At 57.7% G+C, this 26,903-nt stretch overlaps 1 protein-coding gene across 1 annotated transcript; it reads right to left on the bottom strand.

Annotated features, from left to right (window-relative positions):
- Nucleotides 1-1,811: 1,811 nt before the first annotated feature.
- Nucleotides 1,812-20,863, bottom strand: CTXN1 (cortexin 1). Its single transcript, XM_059489499.1, has 3 exons — nucleotides 20,768-20,863; nucleotides 3,697-3,781; nucleotides 1,812-3,091 (listed from the first exon to the last, which is right to left on the bottom strand). Exon 3 carries the CDS (start codon nucleotides 2,945-2,947, stop codon nucleotides 2,693-2,695), a length of 255 nt encoding a protein of 84 aa, XP_059345482.1. The 5' UTR covers nucleotides 2,948-3,091; nucleotides 3,697-3,781; nucleotides 20,768-20,863; the 3' UTR covers nucleotides 1,812-2,692.
- Nucleotides 20,864-26,903: the final 6,040 nt, after the last annotated feature.

Genomic DNA, 26,903 nt, shown 5'->3' with positions numbered 1-26,903 from the left:
AAGGTGCTGATTCCCAAGATAGAAGGTGCTGATTCCTGTAATTAGGGTGCTCATTCCCGTGATAAATGGTGCTGATTCCCAGGATAAAAGAGGCTCCTTCCCGGGATAAAAGAGGCTCATTCCCACGATAAAAGGTGCTGATTCCCAGGATAAAAGGTGCTCATTCCCGGGATAAAGGTGCTCATTCCCAGGAGCTGCCTCATCCCCCGTCCAAGGTGCTCACAGCTCCTGGGTGCTGGTTCCTGGCCAGCGTTCTGCACTGTGTCCATCCATCCACCCTCCCATATTTATGGAAAACCACCAAAGCAATGCTGGCTCGGTGCTGTCAGGAGTGCATTTTCCTGTAGCTTTATGTTTTTTTGGAGGGGTGGGAATTTCTCTGGGGTGGGGGATGTGTGTGTTTACTGTATCGGGGCTCCAGGCAGACTTGAAAACTCTTCAAAGCAGCTCCAGACTCTGGATTTTACAAGAGTCCCAGAGCTTGTGACAGGATGGGTGGCCTGATGTTTGGGATTGTTTTTTTGTTTTTTTGGTTTTTTTTTTTAATTATTATTTTTGGTTTGTTTTTTTCCAACAGGTGCTTTTTTTTAAAAAAAAAAAAAAAAAGAAAAACCAAAATCCAAAAAGTATTAATAATAATAATAATAAATTAGCAGAGCTGGGTTTGTGTGCGTGTGTTGAGCCAAAGTCTCAAAGCTCAAGGTTTCCTCTCCTCCTCTTTGGTGTGGTGTTTTGTTTCGTTTTTTTTGTTTTTTTTTTTTTTTTTTTGTTTTTTTTTGTTTTTTTTTTTTTTTTTTTTTGTTGGTTTTTTTTTTAATTTGTTTTATATTGACATTTCTTGCTGGTTGGTTTTTTCGGGGGGAAGTGTTGAAACCCCAAACCTGTGCCCCTTGTCCCACACAGAGAGGTGGCTCTTTGTGGAATTCCTTTTTTGTATCAGAAGCAACGGCAACAATAAAATTATTTTGGGTTAATTGGAGCTGTGTCTCTGTGTGGGCAGAGATTGGGAGCTCCCAGCCTGGAGCTTTCTTTGGAGATGGAATTGGGATTGTCCAGCCTGGAGAAGGCTCTGGGGAAGAGCTCAGAGCCTAAAGGGGCTCCAGGAGAAGGGCTGGGGACAAGGATGGAGGGACAGGACACAGGGAACTGCCTCAAACTGGACCAAACTGGGGAATTTGGGTGGGTATTGGGAAGGAATTCCTGGCTGGGAGGGAATGGGATGGAATTCCCAGAGCAGCCGTGGACCCCTGGCAGTGCCAAGGCCGGGCTGGAGCAGTGCGAGGTGTCCCTGCCATGGCACGGGTGGCACTGGGTGGCTTGGCCGGGGTCGGGCCGATGTGGTCCAGCCCGGACGCTCCTTCCAGGCCGATATTCCCGGTTTTTGGAAGCTCTTCCCGGTGCCAGCAGAGGGCGGGCGGGACTGCGGCACCGGGGGCCGGCAGGGAGCGGGGACGGCACCGGAGAGAGGGGACAGAACCGGACAGCGGGGACAGCACCGGGCAGGGGCAAACAGGGGCTCGGACAGCCGCAAAATGTCCTGGAACAGCTCCTTGCGTGAGCGGGGATTTGTGCCGGACCGTGCTGGGACAGGAGGTGGCCGGGCTGGGTCCCCATGCCCTGGGGACAGAGTGACCTGGTGCTCACTCCTGCAGCATCCACAATGACCCCTCGCTCTTCCTCCTCCTTTTCCTCCTCCTCCTCCTGCCCCCAGGGTTTTGGAGGGTCCCGTTCCCCTCCCGGCACGCAGCACAGAGCGGAGCAGGAGCCGGCTGGGGTCGGCACGGTGCTGCTTTATTTCCAAATCCCTTCATTTCCAAATCCCTTCATTTCCAAATCCCTTCATTTCCATGGAGGGGGGCGAGGTTCTCCCTCCCCCCCGGCCCAAATTCCTTGGCAGGACCCTCCCGCTGCCCACCACGGCCCTTGGCAGCCCCTCGGCCGCTTGCAGAGCCCTGGAGAGCCCGGGGAGGGCCGGACACCCCGGCAGGGATGGCCCAGGAGCCTCTCCCGGGTGTTTTGGGGACCCCTGACCCGTCCTGGTGTCCCCAGGCCAGGAGTGCCCCTGGCTCCATTGTCACCAGCTGGGCACGGACAGGGCTGGAGCCCAAGGGGGGCTGCACGGGGGGGTTTCCAGCCTCCCCTCGCTTTTGGGGGGCTCGGGAGTGGCACAGAGGAGGAACAAAGCCAGCACTGGGGGCCGGTGCCGAGAAACCCCTGACGGACACGGCTCAGCTACAGGACACACGGACACGCACTGGACCACGGGGGCACTGCCGGGGGGCACTCACGGGGGGCAGCGGGGGTCAAAGCTCGGGCCTGGCACCGGGCAGAGCCCAGCCCAGCCCAGGGGCCCCGCGGGCCGAGGGCAGGTCCCGCCATGCCCCGTCCGCGGTGCCCGGGGGGCACGGGGGGCACCGGGGTCCCCGTCCAGCCCCCCTGTCCCACCCCCAGCGTCCCACGGGCTGCCGAGAGAAATGAAAAGTGCTTAGAAAAGAGAGAAACGCCTAGAAAACCTCCCTGGGGCCGGACCCCCCCTGCTCGCCCCCCCGGCCCGGAGCATCCCTGCAGAGGGAGGGAGGGAAGGAGGGAAGGATGGATGGATGGATGGATGGATGGATGGATGGATGGATGGATGGATGGATGGATGGACGGATGGAGGGGCAGCGGGGCTGGAGCTCGGCCCGGGCTCCCCTCACACCAGGGCGTAGTCGAACTGGCCCCGCTCCAAGCCCTCCTTGTGGTCCGTCCAGGAGGAGGCGGGCATGCGGCTGTAGGGGTCCAGCAGGATGCGGAAGCAGCGCACCATCAGCATCACCAGGAACACCAGGAGGAAGATGACGAAGGCAAAGACAGTTTTCTGCTCGGCATCCATGCCCGCGGCGCCGGCGGGGTGCTCCACCAGGGACGGGGAGAGCAGTTCATAATCCATGGTGGATGCATCATTCATGGCAGAGGCCGGGGGCTCCAGGGCACGGCGGGTTCGGGTGCCCCGGGGCGACCAACTTCAGCTTCTCGTGTGCCCAGGCACCTGGAAAAGCGCCTATTCCATGGGGAAACCCTCGGGATCGGCTCCTGGGAGAGCCCAGAGCTCCTGGAGGGAAAAACAGAGCTGGTGAGGGAGCAGGGAATGGGTATGGGCATGGAGAGATGGGGAGGGAGGGAGAATTGGCCACGAGGAAAGCAGAGATGGTGAGGGAGGAGGAATTGGCCACGAGGAAAGCAGAGATGGTGAGGGAGGAGGAATTGGCCACGAGGAAAGCAGAGATGGTGAGGGAGGAGGAATTGAGTGTGGGGGAAGCAGAGATGGTGAGGGAGGAGGAATTGGATGTGGAAAAACAGATGGTGAAGGAGAAGGAATGGGATGTGGGGAAAGCAGGGATGGCTGGGGAGGAGGAACCAGCCACGGGATGCAGCAACAGGATCAGGAGGTGCTCAGGGAGTTCTGGATTTCCTGGCAAGCCACTGGTGAGGGCACAAGGCACGGGTGGGCAGCTCCAGGCACTGGTGCAGGGGCTGCTCCTCTGGCCATGAATGCCCAGCAATCCCTGGAGAGGCCCAGGCTGGTGTTGGAAGCCCAAATCCCAGGGGATCCCCACCAAAAAGGACACAGGGGCTGCTCAGGGAGGCCTGGAGCTGCCCCAGGATGGACCCAACAAGGACAGGGGGAGCTGATTACCGAGGAACAGTGGCACCCACCTGGCTGCAGCTGCGTGGGGACAGGAGCAGGGCCAGGCTGTGCCCGCAGGGCCCCGTCACCGCGCTGGGCTCCGGCTCTCCAGGGCTTTGGGACAGAGAGAACAGGGACAGGGTTAAAAACAGGGGCTGTGGCCACTGCAGGGAGCGCAGCAGCACTTCCCGGGACACCTCTGGAATTCCCAGCACCGGGGGAGCTCACACAGGAGAAATCCACACCAAAGTCCCTGCAATATCCACACCAATATCCATGGAATATCCACACCAATATCCCTGCAATATCCACGCCAATATCCATGGAATATCCACACCAAAGTCCCTGGCATATCCACATCAATATCCCCAAATATCCACACCGAAGTCCCTGGAATATCCACACCAATATCCAAGGAATATTCACACCAACACCCCCAGAATATCCACATCAACCTCCCTGGAATATCCACACCAATCTCCCTGCAATATCCACACCAAAGTCCCTGGAACATCCACATCAATATTCCTGGCATATCCACATCAATATTCCTGCAATATCCACACCAACATTCCTGGGAGAACATCCATGACAACCTCCCCGGGAAAACATCCACGTCATCCTCTCTGGGAGAACATTGACACCACCCCCTCAGGAGAACATCCACACCATCCCCCTGCAACATCCTCACCAAAGTCTCTGGAACATCCACATCAATATCCCTGCAACATCCTCACCATCCACCCTGGAATATTCACACCAAAGTCTCTGGAACATCCACATCAATATCCCTGGAATATCCACATCAATATCCCTGCAACATCCTCACCATCCCCCCTGGAACATCCACACCAAAGTCTCCGGAATATCCACATCAATATCCCTGGAATATCCACACCATCCCCCCTGCAACATCCACACCATCATCCCTTCAACATCCACACCACCCGCCCTGGGATATTCACACCATCAGCCCTGGAATATCCACACCAAAGTCTCTGGAATATCCACATCAATATCCCTGAAATATCCACACCATCAGCCCTGGAATATCCACCCCAATATCCCCTTGCAGCATCCTGGAGCCTGAATTCAGGCTACAGGAAAAAAAACAACAAAATTTCCCTGGGAGAGCTCAGGAACATCCCCTGCCCTCCCTGGCAGCGATATCCAATATCCAAAATCCAATATTCAATATCCCATATCCAATATCCAGCACCCAATATTTAATATCCAGTATCCAATATTTAATACCCAATATTCAATATCCAACATCCAATATCCCATATTTAATATCCAATATCTAATATTTAATATCCAATATCCATGGGGAAGGGCAAGGCAGAGCAATCCCAAGGCCACCACTGACCCTGTCCCCAAGTGCCACATCCAAAAGATTTTAAATCCCCCCAGGAATGGGGATTCCACCCCTTTCCATGGAGGAATTCCCCCAATATCCTAAACCAAGCCTAAACCTCTCTCCGTGCTTCCCATGGATATATTTGGTTGAAAAATTCCCCTTGGTGGTGCTCAGGACAGCAATAACTCCTGGATCTGGAGATGCCCAATGGCTCAGGTCCCAAATCCAGGGAGGATCAGGCACAGTCAGGACAAAAGAGAAAAATTCCTGCTAATTGCTAACCCTGGTATTATTTATATATTATTAATATATTAATATTAATGTGTTTGTTTGTATTTAATATTTTTATTTTATTTTATAAATATATTACTAATACAAAATATATTATTTATGCAATTTATGTATTATTTATATTTAATATTATTTATCCTGAAAATGAAGGATTTATTCCCTTTTGGGATTTGTTGCCTTTTCATCAGTGGGGGCTCCCAGAGCAGCTGTGGCTGGAGCACCCTGGGGTGGTGAAATTGGGTGGAATTGGGTGGAAATGGGTGGAATTGGATGAGCTTTGAGCCCTCCAGCTCACCCCACCCCTGACTCTGTGCTCTGGATTTCCTGGGAATTTGGAGCAGAGCCCCATCCCTTGCTCAGGCCCCTCCAAGGAGCTGCTGTTATTTCAGGAACGGTTGATGGAGTTTTATTAAGATTTTATTCCTGTTCCCTTAGTAACTCAAAAGACACAGGCGAGGAAATTGCTTAATAGGGACAGAGCTCACAAAGGAACAGGATCACTGTCAACAATTCCAGGAGGCTGTGCCCAGGTTTTTTCTGGGAACGAGGCACGAATTAAATGTTAATTTGGGAACGGGGAATATCTAATGAGATGCTTATTGCGAACAAAGGAGGGAGTCAGCGCGGAGCCAGGCAGGATCTGGGTGTGATCCAGGTGGGATGGAGGGCACCATCCAGGTTTGGGCTGGAAGAACCTTGAAGCCCATCCAGAGCCAGCCCTGGCACCTTCCAGTGCCCAAAGCTGCTCCAAACCCCAGCCTGGGGCACCTCCAGGGAGGGGAATTCCATCCCACCCCTCCCCGCCCTCATCCTAACAAATTCCTGCCTCATTCCACCCTGAATCTCCCCTCTTTTCCCTTAAAACCATTACCCCAAATCTCCCCTCTTTTCCCTTAAAAACATTACCCCAAATCTCCCCATTTCCCTTAAAACCATTACTCCAAATCTCCCCTCTTTTCCCTTAAAACCATTACTCCAAATCTCCCCTCTTTTCCCTTAAAACCATTACCCCAAATCTCCCCTCTTTTCCCTTAAAATCATTACTCCAAATCTCCCCTCTTTTCACTTAAAACCATTACCCCAAATCTCCCCTTTTCCCTTAAACCACTTCCCCACCCTCATCTTGCTCATGAGAGAAGCACTGGAAAATCCCCCTGGAATGTTTTTTCCGCGATTTTTGGTGCCTGAACTCCTCAAAGATGGGGAAAGGCTTCACTGTCAGGGCCATGGGGGTCCCTCCCTCCTTCCCTTCACCTCCTCAGCAGCGGGTCCTGGTGTCTGTCCCAGCCGTGTGCAGCAGGACAGACGGACAGAGGCGGCTCCGTGCCCCTCTCTGGACACGCTGGTGCCCGCCCTGGAGCAGCTGCAATCCCTGCATTGCCTTTTTCAGTAAATGCAGCTGCTGGGACGGGGCCTGGCAGCCTCTGGAGCTCATCCAGGGGCTGTGCCAGGGAATCCTGAACTCCCAGCAGGATCCGAGCCCTGGGCACGGAGCTGGCCCCAGCCAAAGCGGGGTGTGAGGCTCCTGCAGGGCACAGGGCTGTTCTCCCGTTTTACAGGGCTGGGAGAATCCTGATTTTCCTGGGTCCCCTTGCTGTGAATCCCAAAGCTGTGTTACCCCTGCGATCTGCTCCTGCCCCAGCTCAGGGCTGCTCCTCTGCCCTGTGCCAGGCCCAGCAGGAGTAAAGGTGTTCCCCATGGCAGGAACCCCATCCATTGGGATCCACTGGGGTCCACTGAGATCCATTGAGATCCACTGGGACTCACTGGGGTCCACTGGGACCCACTGGGGTCCACCTCCCCTTCCCAGCCTCCCTGTTATTCCCTGTTAGGGTCAGACCCTTCTGCCCACCCTGTCCATGCCCAGGGATGCTGAGCCCTCCCTGCACCTCCAGCCTGGCTGATCCCGACTCTCCAGCAGATCCATCCCAGCCTGGAGGAGGAGGAAAAGCCAGAACCAGGCAGTGCCAGCCCTTCCCAAGCATCCAGAAGCGTTCAGGGGCTCCCTCCCATCCCATCCCCTCTCCACCCCATGGACAAAGGGATGCAGGAGGGTCTGGAGTGTGCCCAGGGAGGATCCCGAGCCTCGTCAGGATCCCTTGGATGTCTGGTGTCCCCTCACGTCCCAAACCTGCTCCCAGGACCTCTCCAGCCCTGCTGGAGCATCCTGTGGATGACGGGAGGGCTCCAGCCCCTCTCCCAGGCTGGAATCCTGCCTGGACCCAGCAGCGTGGGGCAGGTGGAGCCTGGATCCAGGGAGATCCCATGGATCAGCCCCACGGAGTGTCTGGGATGTCCCATCCCCTCCAGGAGCAGCCGTGGGGGAGGCTCAGCCCAGCCCCAGCCACGCAGGGCTGGGTTTGCCCAAATCCCAACCTCTGAAACCCCCGACCCAGCCAAGCACCCTTCTCCCAACCGATCCAACCCCATGAAAGGCTGTTCCCACCCCAAATCCCAACCTCTGAGACCCCCGACCCGGCCAAGCACCCTTCACCCAAACCCACCCAACCCCAGGAAAAGCTGTTCCCACCCCAAAGCCGGCTCCCTGCCCTCTCCCCCCACCCTCCTGGGGCATTTCCCGGCTGCCCCCGGCCGGGCAGGGCTGGGGGTCCCGGTGCCCCCGGGTCGGTACCTGGCGGCTGCCCCGGGCCCCCGCATCCATCCCCGGCCATGCCGGGCCCCGGGAGCGGCGGCGCTCGCTGCCGCCCGGGCGGGCTCGGGTTCCTATGGCGATGCGGAGCCCATTAGAATAAAAGGTGGAGCGCAGCGATCGGAGCCGGGCAAGTTTCCCGAGGCGCCTGCCCGGGAGAGCCAGACCGTGGGAGTGCTCGAGCTGCGGGGCTGAGCTGCGCCCCCGCCCCGGCTCCGCATCCCCGCCATCCCAAAAACCTCCCTGTGATCCCCAAAAATTCCCTGTGATCCCCAAAAACCTCCCTGTGATCCCGAAAACCTCCCTGCGATCCCCAAAAATTCCCTGTGATCCCCAAAAATTCCCCGTGATCCCGAAAACCTCCCTGCGACCCCCAAAAATTCCCTGTGATCTCACGGGGAGCGCCTGCATCCCAAAAAACCTCCCTGCGATCCCCAAAAATTCCCTGTGATCACACGGGGAGCACCTGCATCCCAAAAATCCTGCTCTGATCCCAGGGAAGATCCTGCATCCCAAAAAATTCCCTGTGATCCCAAAAAATTCCCTGTGATCTCACGGGGAGCGCCTGCATCCCAAAAACCTCCCTGCGATCCCAAAAAATTCCCTGCGATCCCCAAAAATTCCCTGTGATCACACGGGGAGCGCCTGCATCCCAAAAAATTCCCTGCGATCCCCAAAAGTTCCCTGTGATCACACGGGGAGCACCTGCATCCCAAAAAATTCCCTGTGATCCCCAAAAATTCCCTGTGATCACACGGAGAGCTCCTGCATCCCAAAAAATCTGCTCTGATCCCAGGGAAGCTCCTGCATCCCAAAAACCTCCCTTTGATCCCATGGGGAGCTCCTGCATCCCAAAAATCCTGCTCTGATCCCAGGGAAGCTCCTGCATCCCAAAAAATTCCCTGCGATCCCAAAAATTTCCCTGTGATCACACGGGAAGCTCCTGCATCCCGAAAACCTCCCTGTGATCCCACGGGGAGTTTCTACGTCCCAAAAATTCTGCTCTGATCCCCGGGAAGCTCCTGCATCCCCAAAAAATCCACTCTGATCTCATGGGGAGCTCCTGCATCCCAAAAATCCTGCTGGGACCCCTGGGAAACTCCTGCATCCCAAAAATCCTGCTGGGACCCCTGGGAAACTCCTGCATCCCAAAAATCCTGCTCTGATCCCTGGGAAACTCCTGCATCCCAAAAATCCTGCTGGGACCCCTGGGAAACTCCTGCATCCCAAAAATCCTGCTGGGACCCCTGGGAAACTCCTGCATCCCAAAAATCCTGCTGGGACCCCTGGGAAACTCCTGCATCCCAAAAATCCTGCTCTGATCCCTGGGAAGCTCCTGCACCCTGGTCCCCCCGGGATCCAGGACTGTCCCCAGCGTGTCCAGGGATGCTCCAGGATTCCCAGGCTGGCACTGCCCCCTCTGTTCACGGCACTCAGACCAGGATCAGCCTCAGGGACACGCTGGGGTCACACCTGGGCACATTCCCCCTCCCCAGGATCCGCAGGGATGCAGCTTTTGGGGATGGAAATTGCTGCAGCTCCGCTGTCCCCTTCCCACAGGGAGAATTCCATGGAAATGGCTGGAGTTGAGTTTCCCTGCTCTGCCAGGCTCGGTTCTGATGGAGTTTGGGTTCCTGGGAGGTGCCCACGGGGAGTTTTCCACACTCCAGCAGCTCAGGGAACGCTTGGTGCCCGGGGCACAGGGCAGCTCAGCAGGGGCAAATTAAAATTGCTCTGCTCGTATGGATGGACAGTTCCTGAAGGTCTCCTCCCCACCTGCTCCTGGAAGAGCCACAGGGGCCTGGTGAGGCTGCCCTGGCAGTTCCCAGAGTTTCTCTGGAGAAATACATCCTCTGTCCCTGTACCCAAAGTCAAAATGTGGGCAAGGTGCTCAGATATTCCATCCATCCATCCATCCATGCATGCATCCATGAATCCATGGATCCATGGATCCATCATCCATCCATCCATCTATCCATCCATCCATCCATCCATCCATCCATCCATCCATCCATCCATCATCCATCCATCCATCCATCATCCATCCATCATCCATCCATCCCTCATCCATCCATCCATCATCCATCCATCCATCCATCCATCCATCCATCCATCCATCATCCATCCATCATCCATCCATCCATCCATCCATCCATCCATCCATCCATCCATCATCCATCCATCCATCCATCCATCCATCCCTCATCCATCCATCCATCATCCATCCATCCATCTATCCATCCATCCATCCACCCATCCATCCATCCATCCATCCATCCATCCATCCGTCCATCCATCCATCCATCCATCCATCCATCCATCCATCCGTCCATCCATCCATCCATCCATCCATCCATCCATCCATCCATCCATCATCCATCCGTCCATCCATCCATCCATCCATCCATCCATCCATCATCCATCCATCCATCCATCCATCCATCCATCCATCCATCCATCATCCATCCGTCCATCCATCCATCCATCCATCCATCCATCCATCCATCCATCATCCATCCATCCCTCATCCATCCATCCATCTCTCATCCATCCATCCATCCCTCAGCCATCCATCCATCCATCCATCCATCATCCATCCATCCACCCATCCATCCATCATCCATCCATCCACACAAGGCGAGGCTGGACAGGGCTTGGAGAACCCTGGGACAGGGGTGGGACTGGAAGACCTTTGAGATCCCTCCCAGCTGAAGCCATTCTGGGATTTGTGGCTTTAATTCCAGTTTAATTTCAAGACTTTCATCCCGAAATTCCTCTGCCTCTCCCAAAGTCCGTGATAAAGAGCCCCTGGCTGTGGGAATTGCTGTGTGGAGCTTCCCCCTCTGCCCTCTCTCCTTGGAAGGCTCTCAGAGCTGGAAGGGATCCTCGTGCTGAGGAATTGTTCATCCTACAGCACAAAAAGCTGGATGGTCTCAGGGGGGAGCTGGGGACAGAGGTACCCCGAGGCACAGGGAATCAGGAATATTCAGAAATTCTGGCACTCAGGAATATTCAGACATTCTGGCACTCAGGAATATCAACTCCAGCCCTGCCTCAGAGCCAGCTTTGGAGCTGCAGCCTCAGGGGGATCTGGGCTTTGGGGGATGCTGAAGAAACTCCAGGAAGGAGCAGGTTCCTGCTGGACAATGAAATGAGGTTCAGCCTTTGCCTTGTCCCACGCTCAGCCCTGCATTTTGGGGAGAGGAAAATCCGAGTGTTCCTCTAATCTGAGCTCCCCTATGAAATGCCAGAAGCCTCCAGCAGGATCTGAGCCCTTTTTAGTGCTGACAAAGGGATCTGTGGAACCTGCAGTGGCTGCTCTGGGTACAGCCCTGTGGCGCCGAGTGACTGTTCCTGCTTGGAGGACAATCCCACACTTGGCTGCTCCAGTTCCAGGTGAAAAAAAAAAAAACCCAAAAAAAAAAAAAAAAAAAAAAACCAAAAAAACAAAACCCAAAAAAAAACCATTGCCCATGGCTGGGGGAAAACCATTTGTGTTTTCTGCAGCTCCCAGCCATGGCAGGCTGGATTTCACTGCCAATGGAAATGAAAGAAAATCACCTTGGGCTTATTGGAAGCCTGGCTGGCTGCAGGAGGAGAAATTTCCCCATGGAAAGGGTGGACAGGCTGGATTCCCATTCCTGCAGGGGTTGAAATCAGTGGGGATGTGACACTTGGGGACAGGGGTGGCCTTGGCAGGGCTGGGGATGGTTGGGCTCTACGTCCATGGAGGTTCTATCCAATTCCAGAATTATTCTGGGTGACACCAAAGCCCTCCCAAAACTCCCCTCCTGGGCAGCACTGAGGGGACCCAAAGCCCCTTCCCGAGGGCTGAGACCTCATTCCCAACACTCCTGGTGACACTGAGGGATTGTCCTGTCCTGTCCTGTCCTCTCCAGGCTCCCCTGCTCAAGCAGAGAATTCCAGCTCGCTGCCCCTTGCCGAGCCAAGCCCAGCCCTGCAGAGCCCTCCGGGACAGGTGAGGGATGTGTCACACCTGAGCTGCTCCCTGCACAGAAGCCCAGCCCTGCAGCTCCCCTGAACCACTGGGGAGAGGCCATGAGGGTGATCCTGCTCCTTTGGATGCTCCCAAGGGGAAAAGAAAGGAAAAGAGAAATTTCTGGAGCAGGAATTTCCAGGGAGGGAACCCCAATTCCCAGGGAGCCCTGAGACAGGAACTGGGGGCTGCTGCCAGGGCAATCCACGGCTGTGGACAATCCCAACCAAATTCCTCCAGTTTTCCATCAAAACCAGATTTTCCTGGTTAACTTAGAGAGGTTTGTGACACCGAAAATGGGAGTGACAGTTTGTGACACCGAAAATGGGACGAGAGGGGACAGGGAGCTCTGGGGACACCAATAGGGTCCAGGTCCCTGCAGCCACCCCAGGAGAGGCTCTAGAGCCCCCAGATTCCCTGATGCCTCTTTCCTGGCCATGCACCAACAACAGAAAACTCCCAATCCCCGTCCCCTCCACCAACAACAGGAAATTCCCATCCCTGTCCCCTCCTGCTCTGCTCCTGCCACCCCAGCCCCAGGGAGGAGCATCCCAGCCTCCCAAAATGGATTTTGATGCCAACCCAGGTGACCCCAGAGGCCACAGATTTTGTTGTCACTCCCAGTGGGACACATCAATAACTCCACAACTCCTCAGAGAATCTCTGGATAACCAGGAGCCTCCCCCATGGGATTCTTTCCTCCTGAAAGAAATTCGTCACCATCCATAAATTGCCCGGAGATTTATTCCTGCCAGCCCTAAAACTGCACACAAAGTAATGGGATTTGTCCAAAGCCTTTAACAGGCCGTTCCCCTTGATTTAAAGGCTGTTGAAGTGTCTTTATTTTCTTAGCACATTATTAATTCACATTCTGGCTCCGAGGTGCCTCCAGAGCTGGTGATTTGGGAATCAGAGCAGGAAAGGGCAGCTGGAAGGGCTTAGGCAGCAAAAACCCAGCCCAGGGTAACTCCAGGCTGGGAATAAGCAAAGGTTATCCGTGCCTGGAGTTGTGCATGGAACACGCTCAGCTCCACAGCCCTGCACAAAAATGAAATTATTCCCTGTCCCAGATCTGGGAATTGCAATCCCAGTCTGAGGATGGGGCAGCGCTCCCTGAGGATCTGGGAAGTGTCAGCTCCAGCCCTGAGAGGGGTTCCCAGCTCCCCCAGGGCCCTGCACAGTTCAGGGGATGTTTCCATCGGGGTTGGGGTCTCTGAGCCCCAGGGGGAGGAAATTCAGGATTTTGTCAACGCAACAAATGTGGGGGCACTGAAAACTCCAGGATCTGTCCCTGGGGATCAAAACCTGGGGAAGGCTCCTGGAGTGTCCTAAAAGCCACTCCCAGTCCATCCCAGTGCCAATCCCATCCCATCCCAGCGCCATTCCTATCCCAGTGCCAATCCCAAGCCATCCCAGCGCCATTCCCAGCCTATCCCAGTGTCACTCCAGTTCATCCCAGTGCCACTCCCATCCCATCCCACCCCAGTGCCACTCCCATCCCATCCCAGTGCCAATCCCATCCCATCCCATCCCATCCCATCCCAGTGCCACTCCCATCCCATCCCAGTGCCAATCCCATCCCATCCCATCCCAGTGCCATTCCCATCCCAGTGCCAATCCCATCCCATCCCAGTGCCAATCCCATCCCATCCCATCCCAGTGCCATTCCCATCCCAGTGCCACTCCCATCCCATCCCAGTGCCACTCCCATCCCATCCCAGTGCCAATCCCAACCCATCCCAGCGCCATTCCCAGTCTATCCCAGTGTCACTCCAGTTCATCCCAGTGCCACTCCCATCCCATCCCATCCCACTCCCATCCCATCCCAGTGCCATTCTCATCCCACCCCACCCCATCCCACCCCACCCCATCCCATCCCATCCCATCCCATCCCATCCCATCCCATCCCATCCCATCCCATCCCATCCCATCCCATCCCATCCCACCCCACCCCATCCCATCCCATCCCCCGACCCTTCACCCTGACAATCCTTTTTCCACGAAGGAATTTTCCCAATATCCAGTTTAAACCTCCCCTGGCACAGCTCGAGGCCGTTCCCCCTTGCCCTGCTGCTCCCTGGGAGCAGATCCCGATTTGCTCCTGTCAGGAATTGTGGATTATTTATAAACGCAGCCCCACATCCCCTTATCCAAAGGCCCAAACCCAGCCCCAAAAGCGCCTGGACATTCCCAAATCCCCCCAAACCCACCCATGCAAGGCCATGGGCAGTGGGAGAGCCTGGAATGGGATCAAGCCCAGGAGTTTCCCACGGGCAGCCCGTGCTGCCTCATTTTGTGCTAATTCGCGTTTTTCCTGGTCTTTATGAGCCATTGAAAGGGGATGGGGCAGCACGAGGCTCCCCCCAGCACCGACCCAGGGATAAATTCACAGGAATTCAGCCTGGAAAGCAGGGAGGGCGTTTCTGCTGTGTGCAAACAACCCCAGAAATGCTGAGTAATTCCTGGAGCATGGGAAGCAATCATTACTTTTAATTACCAATTAAATGACTCGGTAATTTCTTGCATTCAAGCAGCAATGGAACTGCAAACAATGCCAGGCAAACCGGGTCTTTAGCATTTAATTACCGGGCTCTGCCATGAATTATTGAGCAAATGGGCAAAGACTCAGCTCCCAAGAACTCCGGCTCTGCAATTAAAGGATTTTTAATCCCTCCTGGGTCGGAGGCGCTGTTTGGAGCCGCCCTCCACGTGCAGCAACACCCGGAGCAGCATCCGAGGCTCTGCGAGAAAACCCCTAAAAACCCGACTGGGAAGGCAGCAGAGGCTGAACAGGCAGAACACTCCCAAATCCACATCTAATGCCAAGTGCTCCTTCATTTATTTATTGATTTCCTTCCTTCCTTCCTTCCTTCCTTCCTTCCTTCCTTCCTTCCTTCCTTCCTTCCTTCCTTCCTTCCTTCCTTCCTTCCTTCCTTCCTTCCTTCCTTCCTTCCTTCCTTCCTTCCTTCCTTCCTTCCTTCCTTCCTTCCTTCCTTCCTTCCTTCCTTCCTTCCTTCCTTCCTTCCTTCCTTCCTTCCTTCCTTCCTTCCTTCCTTCCTTCCTTCCTTCCTTCCTTCCTTCCTTCCTTCCTTCCTTCCTTCCTTCCTTCCTTCCTTCCTTCCTTCCTTCCTTCCTTCCTTCCTTCCTTCCTTCCTTCCTTCCTTCCTTCCTTCCTTCCTTCCTTCCTTCCTTCCTTCCTTCCTTCCTTCCTTCCTTCCTTCCTTCCTTCCTTCCTTCCTTCCTTCCTTCCTTCCTTCCTTCCTTCCTTCCTTCCTTCCTTCCTTCCTTCCTTCCTTCCTTCCTTCCTTCCTTCCTTCCTTCCTTCCTTCCTTCCTTCCTTCCTTCCTTCCTTCCTTCCTTCCTTTCCTTCCTTTCCTTCCTTTCCTTCCTTTCCTTCCTTTCCTTCCTTTCCTTCCTTTCCTTCCTTTCCTTCCTTTCCTTCCTTTCCTTCCTTTCCTTCCTTTCCTTCCTTTCCTTCCTTTCCTTCCTTTCCTTCCTTTCCTTCCTTCCTTCCTTTCCTTCCTTTCCTTCCTTTCCTTCCTTCCTTCCTTCCTTCCTTCCTTCCTTCCTTCCTTCCTTCCTTTTTCCTTCCTTTTTCCTTCCTTTCCTCCTCTTCCTCCTCCCCGCAGTGCCGGAGCCTCTCAGTCACCGAGATGAGCTGATAAAAATGCAGATCGATGGCAGGGCCAGGGCTCAGCTCCGGGAAATCAATGATGCCGTTCCCATGCTGAGAACTCCCCGGGATTTTATCCAGGCTCAGGGGCTGCAGGGAGCAGGGGGATCCCATTCCTGCCTCCCTCGGGGAAGGCCCTGATCAATCCTGGCCACACCTCCCAGAATTTGGGGCAAACCGGGCAGGGGAAGGAACTGGGAGCTGCTGGTGGATCCGAGGGGCTGCCCTGAGCTGCTTGAGACCCCACATCCACACTGTGCTCCAGGGGTGTGCTGTGGGATGGAGGGGATTAGGGAAGGCAGGGATGGCCACAGACCCAAAAAATCCCCACAAAAATCCCGAAATATTCACGAAATCACCAAAAATCTCCATCAAAACCAGGGGGATCCAGCAGGGTCCTGGATCTCAGCAGGGTCCTGGATCCCTGCAGGGTCCTGGATCTCAGCAGGGTCCAGGTCCCAGCAGGTCCCCCCGGCCCATCCCCATCTCTCACCTCCTCCATGGCTTCCCCAGGGATGTCTGGTCTGGGTTGGGGTGAGCGACACAAACGGGACAGAGACAGAGCAGGGGGGAAGGAGCATCCCCAGCAGCCCAAATCCTCTCATCCCACTGCTGGAACCCTTCCCCATCCTGCTCCCGCTGTGCCAGGCAGGGACAGACAGAGGGACAGCTCTGTCCATCCGCAGCTGGGACCCCCATCCTGCCCAGGGTGTCCCCCCCTGCTCGGGCTGCAGCTCCGTGCCTCCATCCCTGTTCCAGCATCCCAGGCTGCTCCCGCCTGTGCCAGGACACTCTGTGCCAGGCCGGTGCCAAGCTCTCTCCGTCACCGCCTGCCTTGTGTCCCTGCCATGCCCCAGGCATTCCTGGAAGCACCTTGGCAGCCGGGCTGGGCTGGGATGCTGCTCCAGGGCTGCGTCTGCCCCGAGCCTGGCGGGACACCAGGTCCCCTGGGGACAAGGCTCCCTCCCTGCTGCTCCCAGGGAATGTTCCTGATGGCCCTGTCCTGCACAGCCCTGCACAATCCGTGGGTTTGCTCCATCTCCTGACCCTGGCACCAGCTCTGGTTCCAGCCCCTTCCTTCCCTGGAGGAGCTTTGGGTGCATCCCTGACCTGGAGAGGAGAGGATCCCAAGGATGGAGCAGCTGAGGATCCCAAGGATGGAGCAGCTGAGGACCCCATGGATGGAGCAGCTGAGGATCCCATGGATGGAGCAGCTGAGGACCCCAAGGATGGAGCAGCTGAGGACCCCAAGGATGGAGCAGCTCCGTGGGATCCAGCAGGGAGCAGGAGACAGAGCATCCCCAGCTCTGCCCTGAGCCCATCCCCAGCTCTGCCCTGAGCCCATCCCCATCCCTCTGGAACACTCCCAGCAGCCCAGGAGGGATCCAGGGAATGTCCAGCTCCATCCAGGGAATACCCAGCTCCATCCAGGGAATGCCCAGCTCCATCCAGGGGTGCCCAGCTCCATCCAGGGAATGCCCAGCTCCATCCAGGGGTGCCCAGCTCCATCCAGGGGTGCCCAGCTCCATCCAGGGCGTGCCCAGCTCCATCCAGGAGTGCCCAGCTCCATCCAGGGAATTCCCAGCTCCATTCAGGGAGTGCCCAGCTCCATCCAGGGAATACCCAGGGATCCAGGGAGTGCCCAGCTCCATCCAGGAACTCCCTCATCCCTCAGTCCTTGGAAGCCTCAGCAGTGCTGGGGACTCATGGCCCAGCCCCAGCAGCGGCTCAGATCTGGATCCCAGTGCGGGATGCTCCAGGCAGGGATGAAGGAATGAAAGGAGAGAGTTACAAAACAGCCCTTGGAGCAGGGAGGGAATCTGGACGGGAATTTGGCCGGCACCGCTCGCCCTCCCAGGCCTTAATCCCTTCGTTAGCACAGCCCGGCACAATTAAAGACAAACCCGCAGCCCTGCAATGCAGAGGGGCTGCAGGAGATCCCGGGAATTCAGGGATTCAGGTGCTGGAATCTCCAGCCTGAAGAGCCCTGAGGAGCCCAGGCAGCTCCATGGGGCCGATCCAGGGATATCCCAGCTGAATTCCCAAACCCTGGGCCAGCCCCAGGGCAGTGGGAACATGGGGACAGCCAGGCTGGGACGGCAAAGCCACCTCTGCTCACATGGGGACACCCCAAAGGAGCTGTGGGATCATGGAATGGGCCCAGGGACACCTCCCAGTGCCCCAGGCTGCTCCAAACCCCACCAGCCTGGCCTCCGGAGCCATTCCAGGCTGGAAGAGCATCCAGGAGCTCCTGCTTGGCCTCCAGAGCCATTCCAGGCTGGAAGAGCATCCAGCAGCTCCTGCCCTGCCTCTCAGGACTCTGCTCCTCTCCATGACCCCAAAGCTGTGGCTCTCCTGTGGGCTCAGGGGTCTCTGCTCCAAACCATCCCCACGGACCAGGGAATCCCAGCAGAAGCTTCCAAAGAAAGGTTTGGATTCCAAAAGACCCCCCTGAACGAGGTTCTGCCTGGCTGGTTGGGATGTAGAGACCTGGCGGGCACCAAGCCCTGCCAGGCCAGGGAGGGAAAGCCACACAAGGGCTTGGGGGGGTGTTAAAGATGTTAAAATCCATGGATTCAGCTGTGCTGCCCAACGCTGGGAGCTTCCAGCTCTGCACCTCAGGCACATCCCAGCTGCACAGAGCATCCTGCCCTTCCCACAGCACAGAATCCTGTGCAATGGTCTCGGGATCCCGGGTGGTTTCCAGACAGACCCAACCCCAGGCACGGCTGGAAAGGGAATGGGGATGGGAATGGAATGGGGATGGGAATGGGAATGGGAATGGAATGGGAATGGGAATGGGAATGGGAATGGAATGGAATGGGGATGGGAATGGAATGGGGATGGGAATGGAATGGGAATGGGAATGGGGATGGGAATGGGAATGGGAATGGGAATGGGAATGAGAATGGGAATGGAATGGAATGGGGATGGGGATGGAATGGGGATGGGGATGGGAATGGGGATGGGAATGGAATGGGGATGGGGATAGGCTGGTCCTGTCCCACCAGCCAGGCACCACTGGGATCCACAATCCCAGACCCACTCCAGGTCCCTCTTTTGGGTCCCCACAGCTCTCCCCTGCAGGTTCCAGCTGGGAACAGCCCCCAGCTCCCCTTTAATCCCAGTTTTCCACCCCTGCCCCTCGCCCTGGAGCGCTCCCATCCCGCAATCCCCTCTCCATCCCTGGTCACTCCTTCAATCCCGGGTTTATTGCCCCGCCCCGGGCTGCAGCTCAGCCTCACGGCCCTGGGGTCCCTCAGGGAGCTCCGATCCATCAATTTGATTTTGTGGGGAGCCCTCGGAGGCAGCTCCAGCCGGGCAGCGCTTCCTGCCGGGATCAGCCGCTCCCACAGCTCGGCTCGGGATTTACCGACGCTCGGCACCTCCAGAGAGCTCGGCACCGCCAGCCCGAGGTGTCACCGCTGCTGTCACCGCTGCTGTCACCGCTGCTGTCACCGTGGCGGGCGCCGGGGGAGGCGCGGAGCTCACGAACCGCGGCTGCCGCTCCCAGCTCGGCTTTTCCGGCATCCACCCACGGCCCTGCTGCTGCTCCAGCCCCGGCCCGGCCTGCCCGGGCTGCCCACGGCCCGCGGAGCCCCGCGGAGCCCCGGGAACGCTGCCCCGGCCCCCGAGCACCGAGCAGATGCCGCCGGCAGCGGGAGGAGCCGCGGGGGCAGCGGGAGCGCCCGGCCGGGGCCGGCGGCAACAGGTGCGTGGAGATTCGGGGACAGCAGGCGCTGCTGATGGCCCTGGAGCCGGCCCAGGGGATGGAGTCTGGGAATTGTTTACCTTGGAAAAGCCCCCGAGATCATCGAGCCCATTCGAGGCCACCACAGACCCCTGTCCCCAAGTGTCACATCCGCAGGGATGGGGATGCCCCCAGTGCCACCGTGCCAGCGCTCGAGCAGCTTTCCTGTGCAGAAATGCCCCCAATCTCCAGCCTAAACGCTGCCTGGCACAGCCTGAGGCCCTGTCCTCCTCCTTTCCGGGGGGATTCAGCCCGGGGGTTCCACCCGTGCGGTTTTCAGGGCTGATCCCACCTCCCTCCCTTCCCCTCCCGGCACAGGAACCGCGGGGACAGACCCCGAACGGATCCCAGGCGTCCTCCCGGGGCTGCTCAGGGAAAACCAGAGCCTCGCCCAAGGACCCGGGCACTGCCAGCAGCGCTGCCACAGCAACCGGGCACATCCTGCTGCCACCCCTCCCTCGGCCAGCAGAACCATCCCCGCTCCCGTCCCACGCTCAGCCCAGCCCGGGCACGGCCGGAGCCACCGGAGCATCGCCCCGTCCCCTGCCGGGCTCCGGGACACCGAGCTGGGAGCGGGCAGAGCCCCGGGAACGGCACAAGGAGGGGACGGCAGCGGGCTCCGGGCAGCCCCAAAGCGCCTCAATCCCACAGCCGGCCCTGCTGGAGCTCCAGCTCGTGTCCGACACGGGGCTCTGCACCAAACGCTGCCCCAGCCAGCCCAGAGCTCCCCAATTCCCGGTGCCGCTCCCGGGGAGCTCCCGGGGCTCCTCCCGAGGGGCTGAGAGCGGAACGGCCCCGGTTCCTGCGGGGCTCAGCCCTTTGTGCCGGGGCTCTGCGGGATCCCCCCGGCTCCCGGACAGACCCCCGGCTCCAGCACGGACACAGCGGCTCCGCTTCATCCCAAAGTTTCCCCAAGCCGCCCTCCCCCGTCTCCCAGAGCCCCCAAATCCCCTCAGCCCTCGGGGGCTTCGGCGGCCGCCCCTTGGCTCCCCCACAGCCGAACCCCAAAATCAGCGGCTTTGCTGCAGCTGCGGGAATTCCTTGTTTTCCACTTCTTCATCCCCAACACGCCCATCCCAGATTTTATCTAACAGCGATATTCATTCCAAAATTCCCATTTTTTTCCCGCTCCCCCGCCCACCCCAGGCTGTCACAGACCCCCGACCCGAGGATACCGCAGCTCTCGGGACCCCCCATCCCCGCAAGGAGCCCACCCGGGTACCGGGAGCGGCACCGGGAGCGGCACCGGGAGCGGATCCCCGCGCATCCCGCACCGCCCCTGCGGAGCCGCGGCCGGGCGGTGCCCGGTGCAGCCCCGCGGCTCCACCACCAAACTTTCCCGGTTCCCCCCGGTTCCCCCCGGTTCCTCCGCGCTCACCTGCGCTCCGGGCGGCGGGCGGGGGCCGCGCCCGCCCCGCCGCTCCCCGCGCCCATCCGGACCGGCCCCGCCGCCGCCGCACGGCGCAGCCTGCCCGGCCCGGGAGCGGAGCGGAGCCGCGGTTTGAATTGCTCCGAGCCGCCCTGATTGGGCTGCGGAACGCGGGGGGAGCTGCGATCGGCGGGGCGGAGTGAGGATACGGGGTGGGGAGGGATGCGTGGGGTGCGGGGATGCGGAGGGCGGGGAGGGATGCGGGGGATGCGAGGAGGATGCGGGAGATGGAGGATGCGGGGGTGTGGTACCCGGCGTGGGGGGGAGGCAGCGGCTGCGAGGAGGCGGGAGGGGGTGCGGGGGGATGGGACAACACGGGGGGATGCGGAGAGGTGTGCGGGGTGTGGGGCCGGGGGGGTGCGGGGGGGAGGTTTGGGGGACGTGGTCAGCCGGGGATACAGGTGGAGTGGGGGGATGCAGGGATGTGACGCCTTGGAGGCATTTCAGGGATGTGGTCTGTGGGGGATTTTAGGGATGCAGGGATGTGGTAACCTTGGGGGGATTTTAGAGATGTGGTACCTTGGAGGGATTTTAGGGATGTGGTTCCTGGAGTATTTAGAGATGTGGTCCTTGGGGTAATTTTAAGGATGTGGTTCCTGTGGGGATTTCAGGGATGTGGTTCCTGGGGGGATTTTAGGGATGTGGTACCTTGGGGGCATTTAGGGATGTGGTAACCTGTGGGGATTTCAGGGATGTGGTTCCTGGGGGGATTTTAGGGATGCGATACCTTGGAGGGATTTTAGGGATACAGGGATGTGGTAACCTGGGGGGATTTCAGGGATGTGGTTTCTTGGAGGGATTCCAGGGTTGTGGTCCTTGGAGGGATTTTAAGGATGTGGTTCCTGGGGGGATTTAGGGATGCGATACATTGGGGGGGGGGGGGGGGGTTCAGGGATGTGGTTCATGGGGGGATTTAGGGATGTGGTTCCTTGGAGGGATTTTAGGGATGAGGTTCCTGGAGGGATTTTAGGGATGAGGTTCCTGGAGGGATTTTAGGGATGAGGTTTCTGGGGGGATTTAGGGATGTGTTACCTTGGAGGGATTTTAGGGATGCAGGGATGTGGTAACCTGGGGGGGATTTCAGGGATGTGATTCCTGGGGCAATTTTAAGGATGTGGTTCCTGGGGGGATTTAGGGATGCGATACCTTGGAGGGGTTCCAGGGATGTCCCTGGGGGTGCAGGGGCTGTGCTGTGTGGGGGCAATGCCAAGGAACGTGGTGGACACGCCCGGGGAGGTGACAGCAGCGGGCCTGGCAGCAGGGACAGGGGCCTGCAGTGGGTGTGGTCCTGCAGGAGGACCCTGGGGATGCAGGGAGGAGCAGAGCCATGGGGATGCTGTGAAAATACGGAATTGGGGGGTCAAGGTGGCTGCAGGGGCATCCATGGGAGTGGCCCCGGGGGTGTGGGGGACAGGAGGGCCATGGGGGAGGCAGGAAACCCTGGAGCAGCCCCGTGCTGGGACAGGCAGGAGGGATCCAGGCCCCACGGGGGTTTTTTGGCCAAGATCCCTTTGAAATGCCAGCTTGGAATGCCAGGATGGCTGCCGCTTGTGCCCATCCCGTCCTGCCGAGGATCCCGGCGATGCTCCAGCACGGGCTGGCAGCGGGGACAGGACCGAGGTGATGGAGCTGCTGCTCCTCTCCAGCCTGGAGCTCCCGGCACCCTCAGAGCATCCCTGCAGCCAAGCCCATCCCTGCAGCTGCACCATTCCCGGCTGGATCCGTCCCTCTGGAGCGCTGCCTTCCACACCCCCGGGGCAGAGCAGGGGCTGGCTCTGTTTTCCCTCCATCCCTTGTCCCCAGTCCCTCCCCAGCTCTCCTGGAGCCCCTTCAGGCCCTGCAAGGGGCTCTGAGCTCTCCCTGGACCCCTCCTTTCCCCGGCTCTCCCAGCCCCATCCCACATGGAATCCTTTGGGTTGGAGATGGGGAAGTGCCCGCTGGGGTGGCACAGACCTTGGGAGCAGCTGGCAGCAAGGCTGAGCTCTGCCAGGGCTCCCACCTGGCATTCCACAGAAAATTCCACCATTCCTTAAAATTACCAGCCCTTGCTGTGGGCACAGCAGAGTCACACGGACCCGAGGAGGATGGCAGAGGAGGGGGAAAAATTAAAAAAAAAAATTTAAAAAGGGAAAAAACGCCTGGAAAAGTGTTTCTGTGCACGGCTTCGGGGTCTCCATGGCTACGGGAGATCGTGGCAGACGTTCCCGGGGAACTCGGACGTGCCGGTGCCAATGGAGACCGCGGGGCTCATCCCCGCCAGGGCAGGTCCCACTCACAGCCCGGGATCAAAACAAGCGCCAGGAGGGGAGAGGGAGGGATGGAGGGAGCGGCGGGTGCAGAGCCCGGCCCCTTCCCAAAGAAATCTGAGCCTGTGGTCCCGGGAATGCCGAGGCTGTGTTCCCGGCAAAACGGAGCCTGTATTCCCGGGAAATCTGAGGCTATGTTCCTGGGAAAACTGAGGCAGCGATCCCGGGAATGTGGAGCCTGTGTTCCCGGGAAAAATGAGACTGTATGCCCGGGAATGCCGAGCCTGTGTTCCCGGGAAATCTGAGCCTGTGATCCCGGGAATGCCGAGCCTGTGATCCCGGGAATGCCGAGCCTGTATTCCCCAGAAATCTGAGGCTGTGATCCCGGGAAAACTGACCCTCAGTTCAAAGGGAAAGCCGAACCTCTCTCAGTTTCCCAGGGAATGCTGAACCTCAATCCCAGTTAATGCTGAGCCTCTCTCAATCTCGGGAATGCTGAGCCTCAGTCCCAGGGAATTCTGAGCCTCTCTCAGTTAATGCTGAGCCTCTCTCAGTCCCAGTTAATTCTGAGCCTCTCTCAGTCCCAGTTAATTCTGAGCCTCTCTCAATCCCAGTTAATGCTGAGCCTCTCTCAACCCTAGGGAATGCTGAACCTCAGTCCCAGGGAATTCTGAGCCTCAGTTCCAGGGAATGCTGAGCCTCAGTTCCCAGGGAATGCTGAGCCTCAGTTCCAGGGAATGCTGAACCTCAGTTCCAGGGAATTCTGAGCCTCAGTTCCCAGGGAATGCTGAACCTCAGTCCCAGGGAATTCTGAGCCTCAGTTCCAGGGAATTCTGAGCCTCAGTTCCAGGGAATGCTGAACCTCAGTCCCAGGGAATTCTGAGCCTCAGTTCCAGGGAATGCTGAGCCTCAGTTCCAGGGAATGCTGAACCTCAGTCCCAGGGAATTCTGAGCCTCAGTTCCAGGGAATTCTGAGCCTCAGTTCCAGGGAATGCTGAGCCTCAGTCCCAGGGAATTCTGAGCCTCAGTCCCAGGGAATGCTGAACCTCAGTCCCAGGGAATGCTGAACCTCAGTTCCAGGGAATGCTGAACCTCAGTCCCAGGGAATTCTGAGCCTCAGTCCCAGGGAATGCTGAACCTCAGTTCCAGGGAATGCTGAACCTCAGTCCCAGGGAATTCTGAGCCTCAGTCCCAGGGAATTCTGAGCCTCTCCCAGTTAATGCTGAGCCTCCCTCGATCCCAGGGAAGCTCCGGGCAGCACTCACAGACCCCGCTGCCATCAGACCCTCCCTGGGGTGTTTGGATCCCTCCTTTCCCAGAGCAAACCTCGCTGGCAGAGAGGACCCATCGGAATCACGGCGGATTTTCAGGGTATTTTAAGAAAACGGTTTTGTGAAGTTTCTGCTGCCTTTGCGTTTAAAAAGGGAGGTATTTTTGGAAGTTTCTCCTTTCCCGTTTCAAAATCTATGTAAATCCTGTCAGATAGTCCCAGTTCCCAATTAGCAGCACTGCAGCAGCCAAGGGAAAACGAATTAAAGCCGTTTTAAAAAGCACCTCAGCTGAAAACATCCCAGGGAAAGGCGAGATGGAGTCCCACCCCTTCCCACCATCCCCATCCAACACCTGGACACCTCCAGGGATGGGGCAGCCACGGGCAGAACCTTTGCAAGTGGAATTTCCTCCCCGTGCTCCGTGGGGAGAAGCGTTCTCCAAGCCTTTGCCTTAATTAAGCTTTATTTATTTCTTTTAATTGGCAGCAACAGTCAGAGGCAGAAGGATCCCTCAGTAACTCATCCCTGACAAAGCCCCCGCTCCTTCCAGCAGCTCCAGGGAGAACTCACAGCTCTTGGAGCTGATCTGAGACAGGAGAAAAATCATTTTGGAATCGTTCACCACAAAAAATAAAACAAACCCAAACCATCTCCGAGGCTTTGGCAGAGGAGGCAGCACAGGAGGCTGCTGCTCCATGGATCTGTCCCAGATGAAAAACACCTCATTCAAAAAATCCTCCCCCCTCTAATGAATTGTTCCTAAACGAGCTTGGTGCTCGGGGCTTGGCTCAGAGCTGTCGTTTGGCACGGAGGCTTTGTGTGCTAAAGGCTGGAAAGAGGAGCCCCGGTGCCAGAAAGGCCCAGGGAGGACAATTCCACCTGGCAGCAGGGGCTGCATCCCTCAAAAATGCATTGCAGGGCGGAGAAAGGGAGCAAAGAGCGCTGAGGGATCACTGGGGACACCCTGACCATCCCATCCCATCAGATCCAGCACAGAACTGGGAAAAAGCCCCAAAAGCCTCGGGGTGACAGTGAGGGATGGCCCAGGGGCAGCTGCGGGATCACAGAATGTGGAGTGGGTTGGAATCATCTCATTCCAACCCCGTGGAATCCCCAGAGCTGCCCAGGATCCCTGGCAGTGCCCGGGGCCGGGCTGGAGCTCTGGAGCAGCCTGGGGGATGTGGGGGCTCAGAGCCCCCCTCGGTGGGATGGGAACAGCCCACGGGGTGTCAGAGGCAGCAGGAGCAGCTCTGAGTCACCATGCCAGCATCCCCATCCCCATGGCAACCCTGCAGCATCCCTGGCACAGAGCCAGGGCAGGGCTGGCAGTGCCCCGGATCCATGGAACCCCATGGAACCCCCCAGAGCCCCCCAGGCCTTGGCACCAGGGCTGGAAAAGCCCCCCAGGGCCACCAGCACCAAGCCAGCACTGCCAAAGTCACCACTGGCCCTGTCCCCAAGTGCCACATCCCCAAGGATTTTAAATCCCTGCAGGGCTGGGGGCTCCAGCTGTGCCCAGGGCTTTACAACCCTTTCCATGAAGGAATTTTCTCAATATCCAACCCAAACCCCCCCTGGCACAGCTTGGGGCTGTTCCCTCTTGTCCTGGTGTCCCCTGGGAGCACAGCCTGCTGTCCCCTGGCTGTCCCCTCCTGTCAGGAGCTGTGCAGTCCCCTCTGAGCCTCCTTTCCTCCAGGCTGAGCCCCTTCCCAGCTCCCTCAGCCTTTCCCGGGGTCCAAACCTTCCCCTGGACTTGCTCCATCCCAGCCTGGAGCGTTCCCTGGGCTGGCTGTGACCCAAATGCCACCCCCAGCGTGCCCTGGGGGTGACACAAACGGGGAATGTGGCACCCCCACGGCCTGGGGGTGCTCCAAGGGCTGGGGCAGCCTCTGCTGCTGGGGCTGTCCCATCCCAGGGACGTTCAAAGCTGCAGACATTCACAGAAGAGGAACTGGAATTATTCTCTTTAATCACTCTGGCAGGGCAGAGCTGGCCTGCCTCACCCTCAGCACCACAGCAATCCTTGGATTTCCTCTCCAAACCTTCTCCCAAGCTCCCTTTCCACGGGCAGGGGGTTCCTCAGCTCCCAAACCCCTCCAGAAGCCCAAACCCCACAAGTTCTGCTCCCTCTCAGCCATTCCCCCTGCAAGAAGCTCAAGGTGAGGGCCCCAAAATGCTGCCACTGGAATCTGAATTTGGGGATTTTTTTTTTTTCCATGATTTGGGATTTTCAATCCCATTTTTTAGATTGGGATTTCACCCCAGCAAACTGGGGAAGTTTGTGCTCCTGGATCTGGGCTCCGTGCAGGGATGAGGAGCAGACAAGGCCAGGGAGGTGAACCAGGAGCACAGTGAGACAGGATGGGACAGAAAAATCAGGATGGGACAGGAAAATTCAGCGTTCCCAAAGCAGTCCTACTCCTCAGACACTCCCCCTGCCCTTCCCCTCCTGTCCCACACCCTCCCCACCACCCCAAGGGATGCAGCTGTGGCTCTTTGTGACCAGAACCAACAACATTCCCCCTTCCAAGCTGTGGATAATCAAATCTCCCCCCTGGATATTCAGCT

This window comes from Ammospiza nelsoni, chromosome 27 (assembly GCF_027579445.1).
Source record: "Ammospiza nelsoni isolate bAmmNel1 chromosome 27, bAmmNel1.pri, whole genome shotgun sequence".
In the NCBI taxonomy this organism is placed as follows: Eukaryota; Metazoa; Chordata; class Aves; order Passeriformes; family Passerellidae; genus Ammospiza; species Ammospiza nelsoni.
The sequence above is the reverse complement of the archived record's forward strand: the minus strand, read 5'-3'. Positions and strand labels throughout refer to the sequence as shown.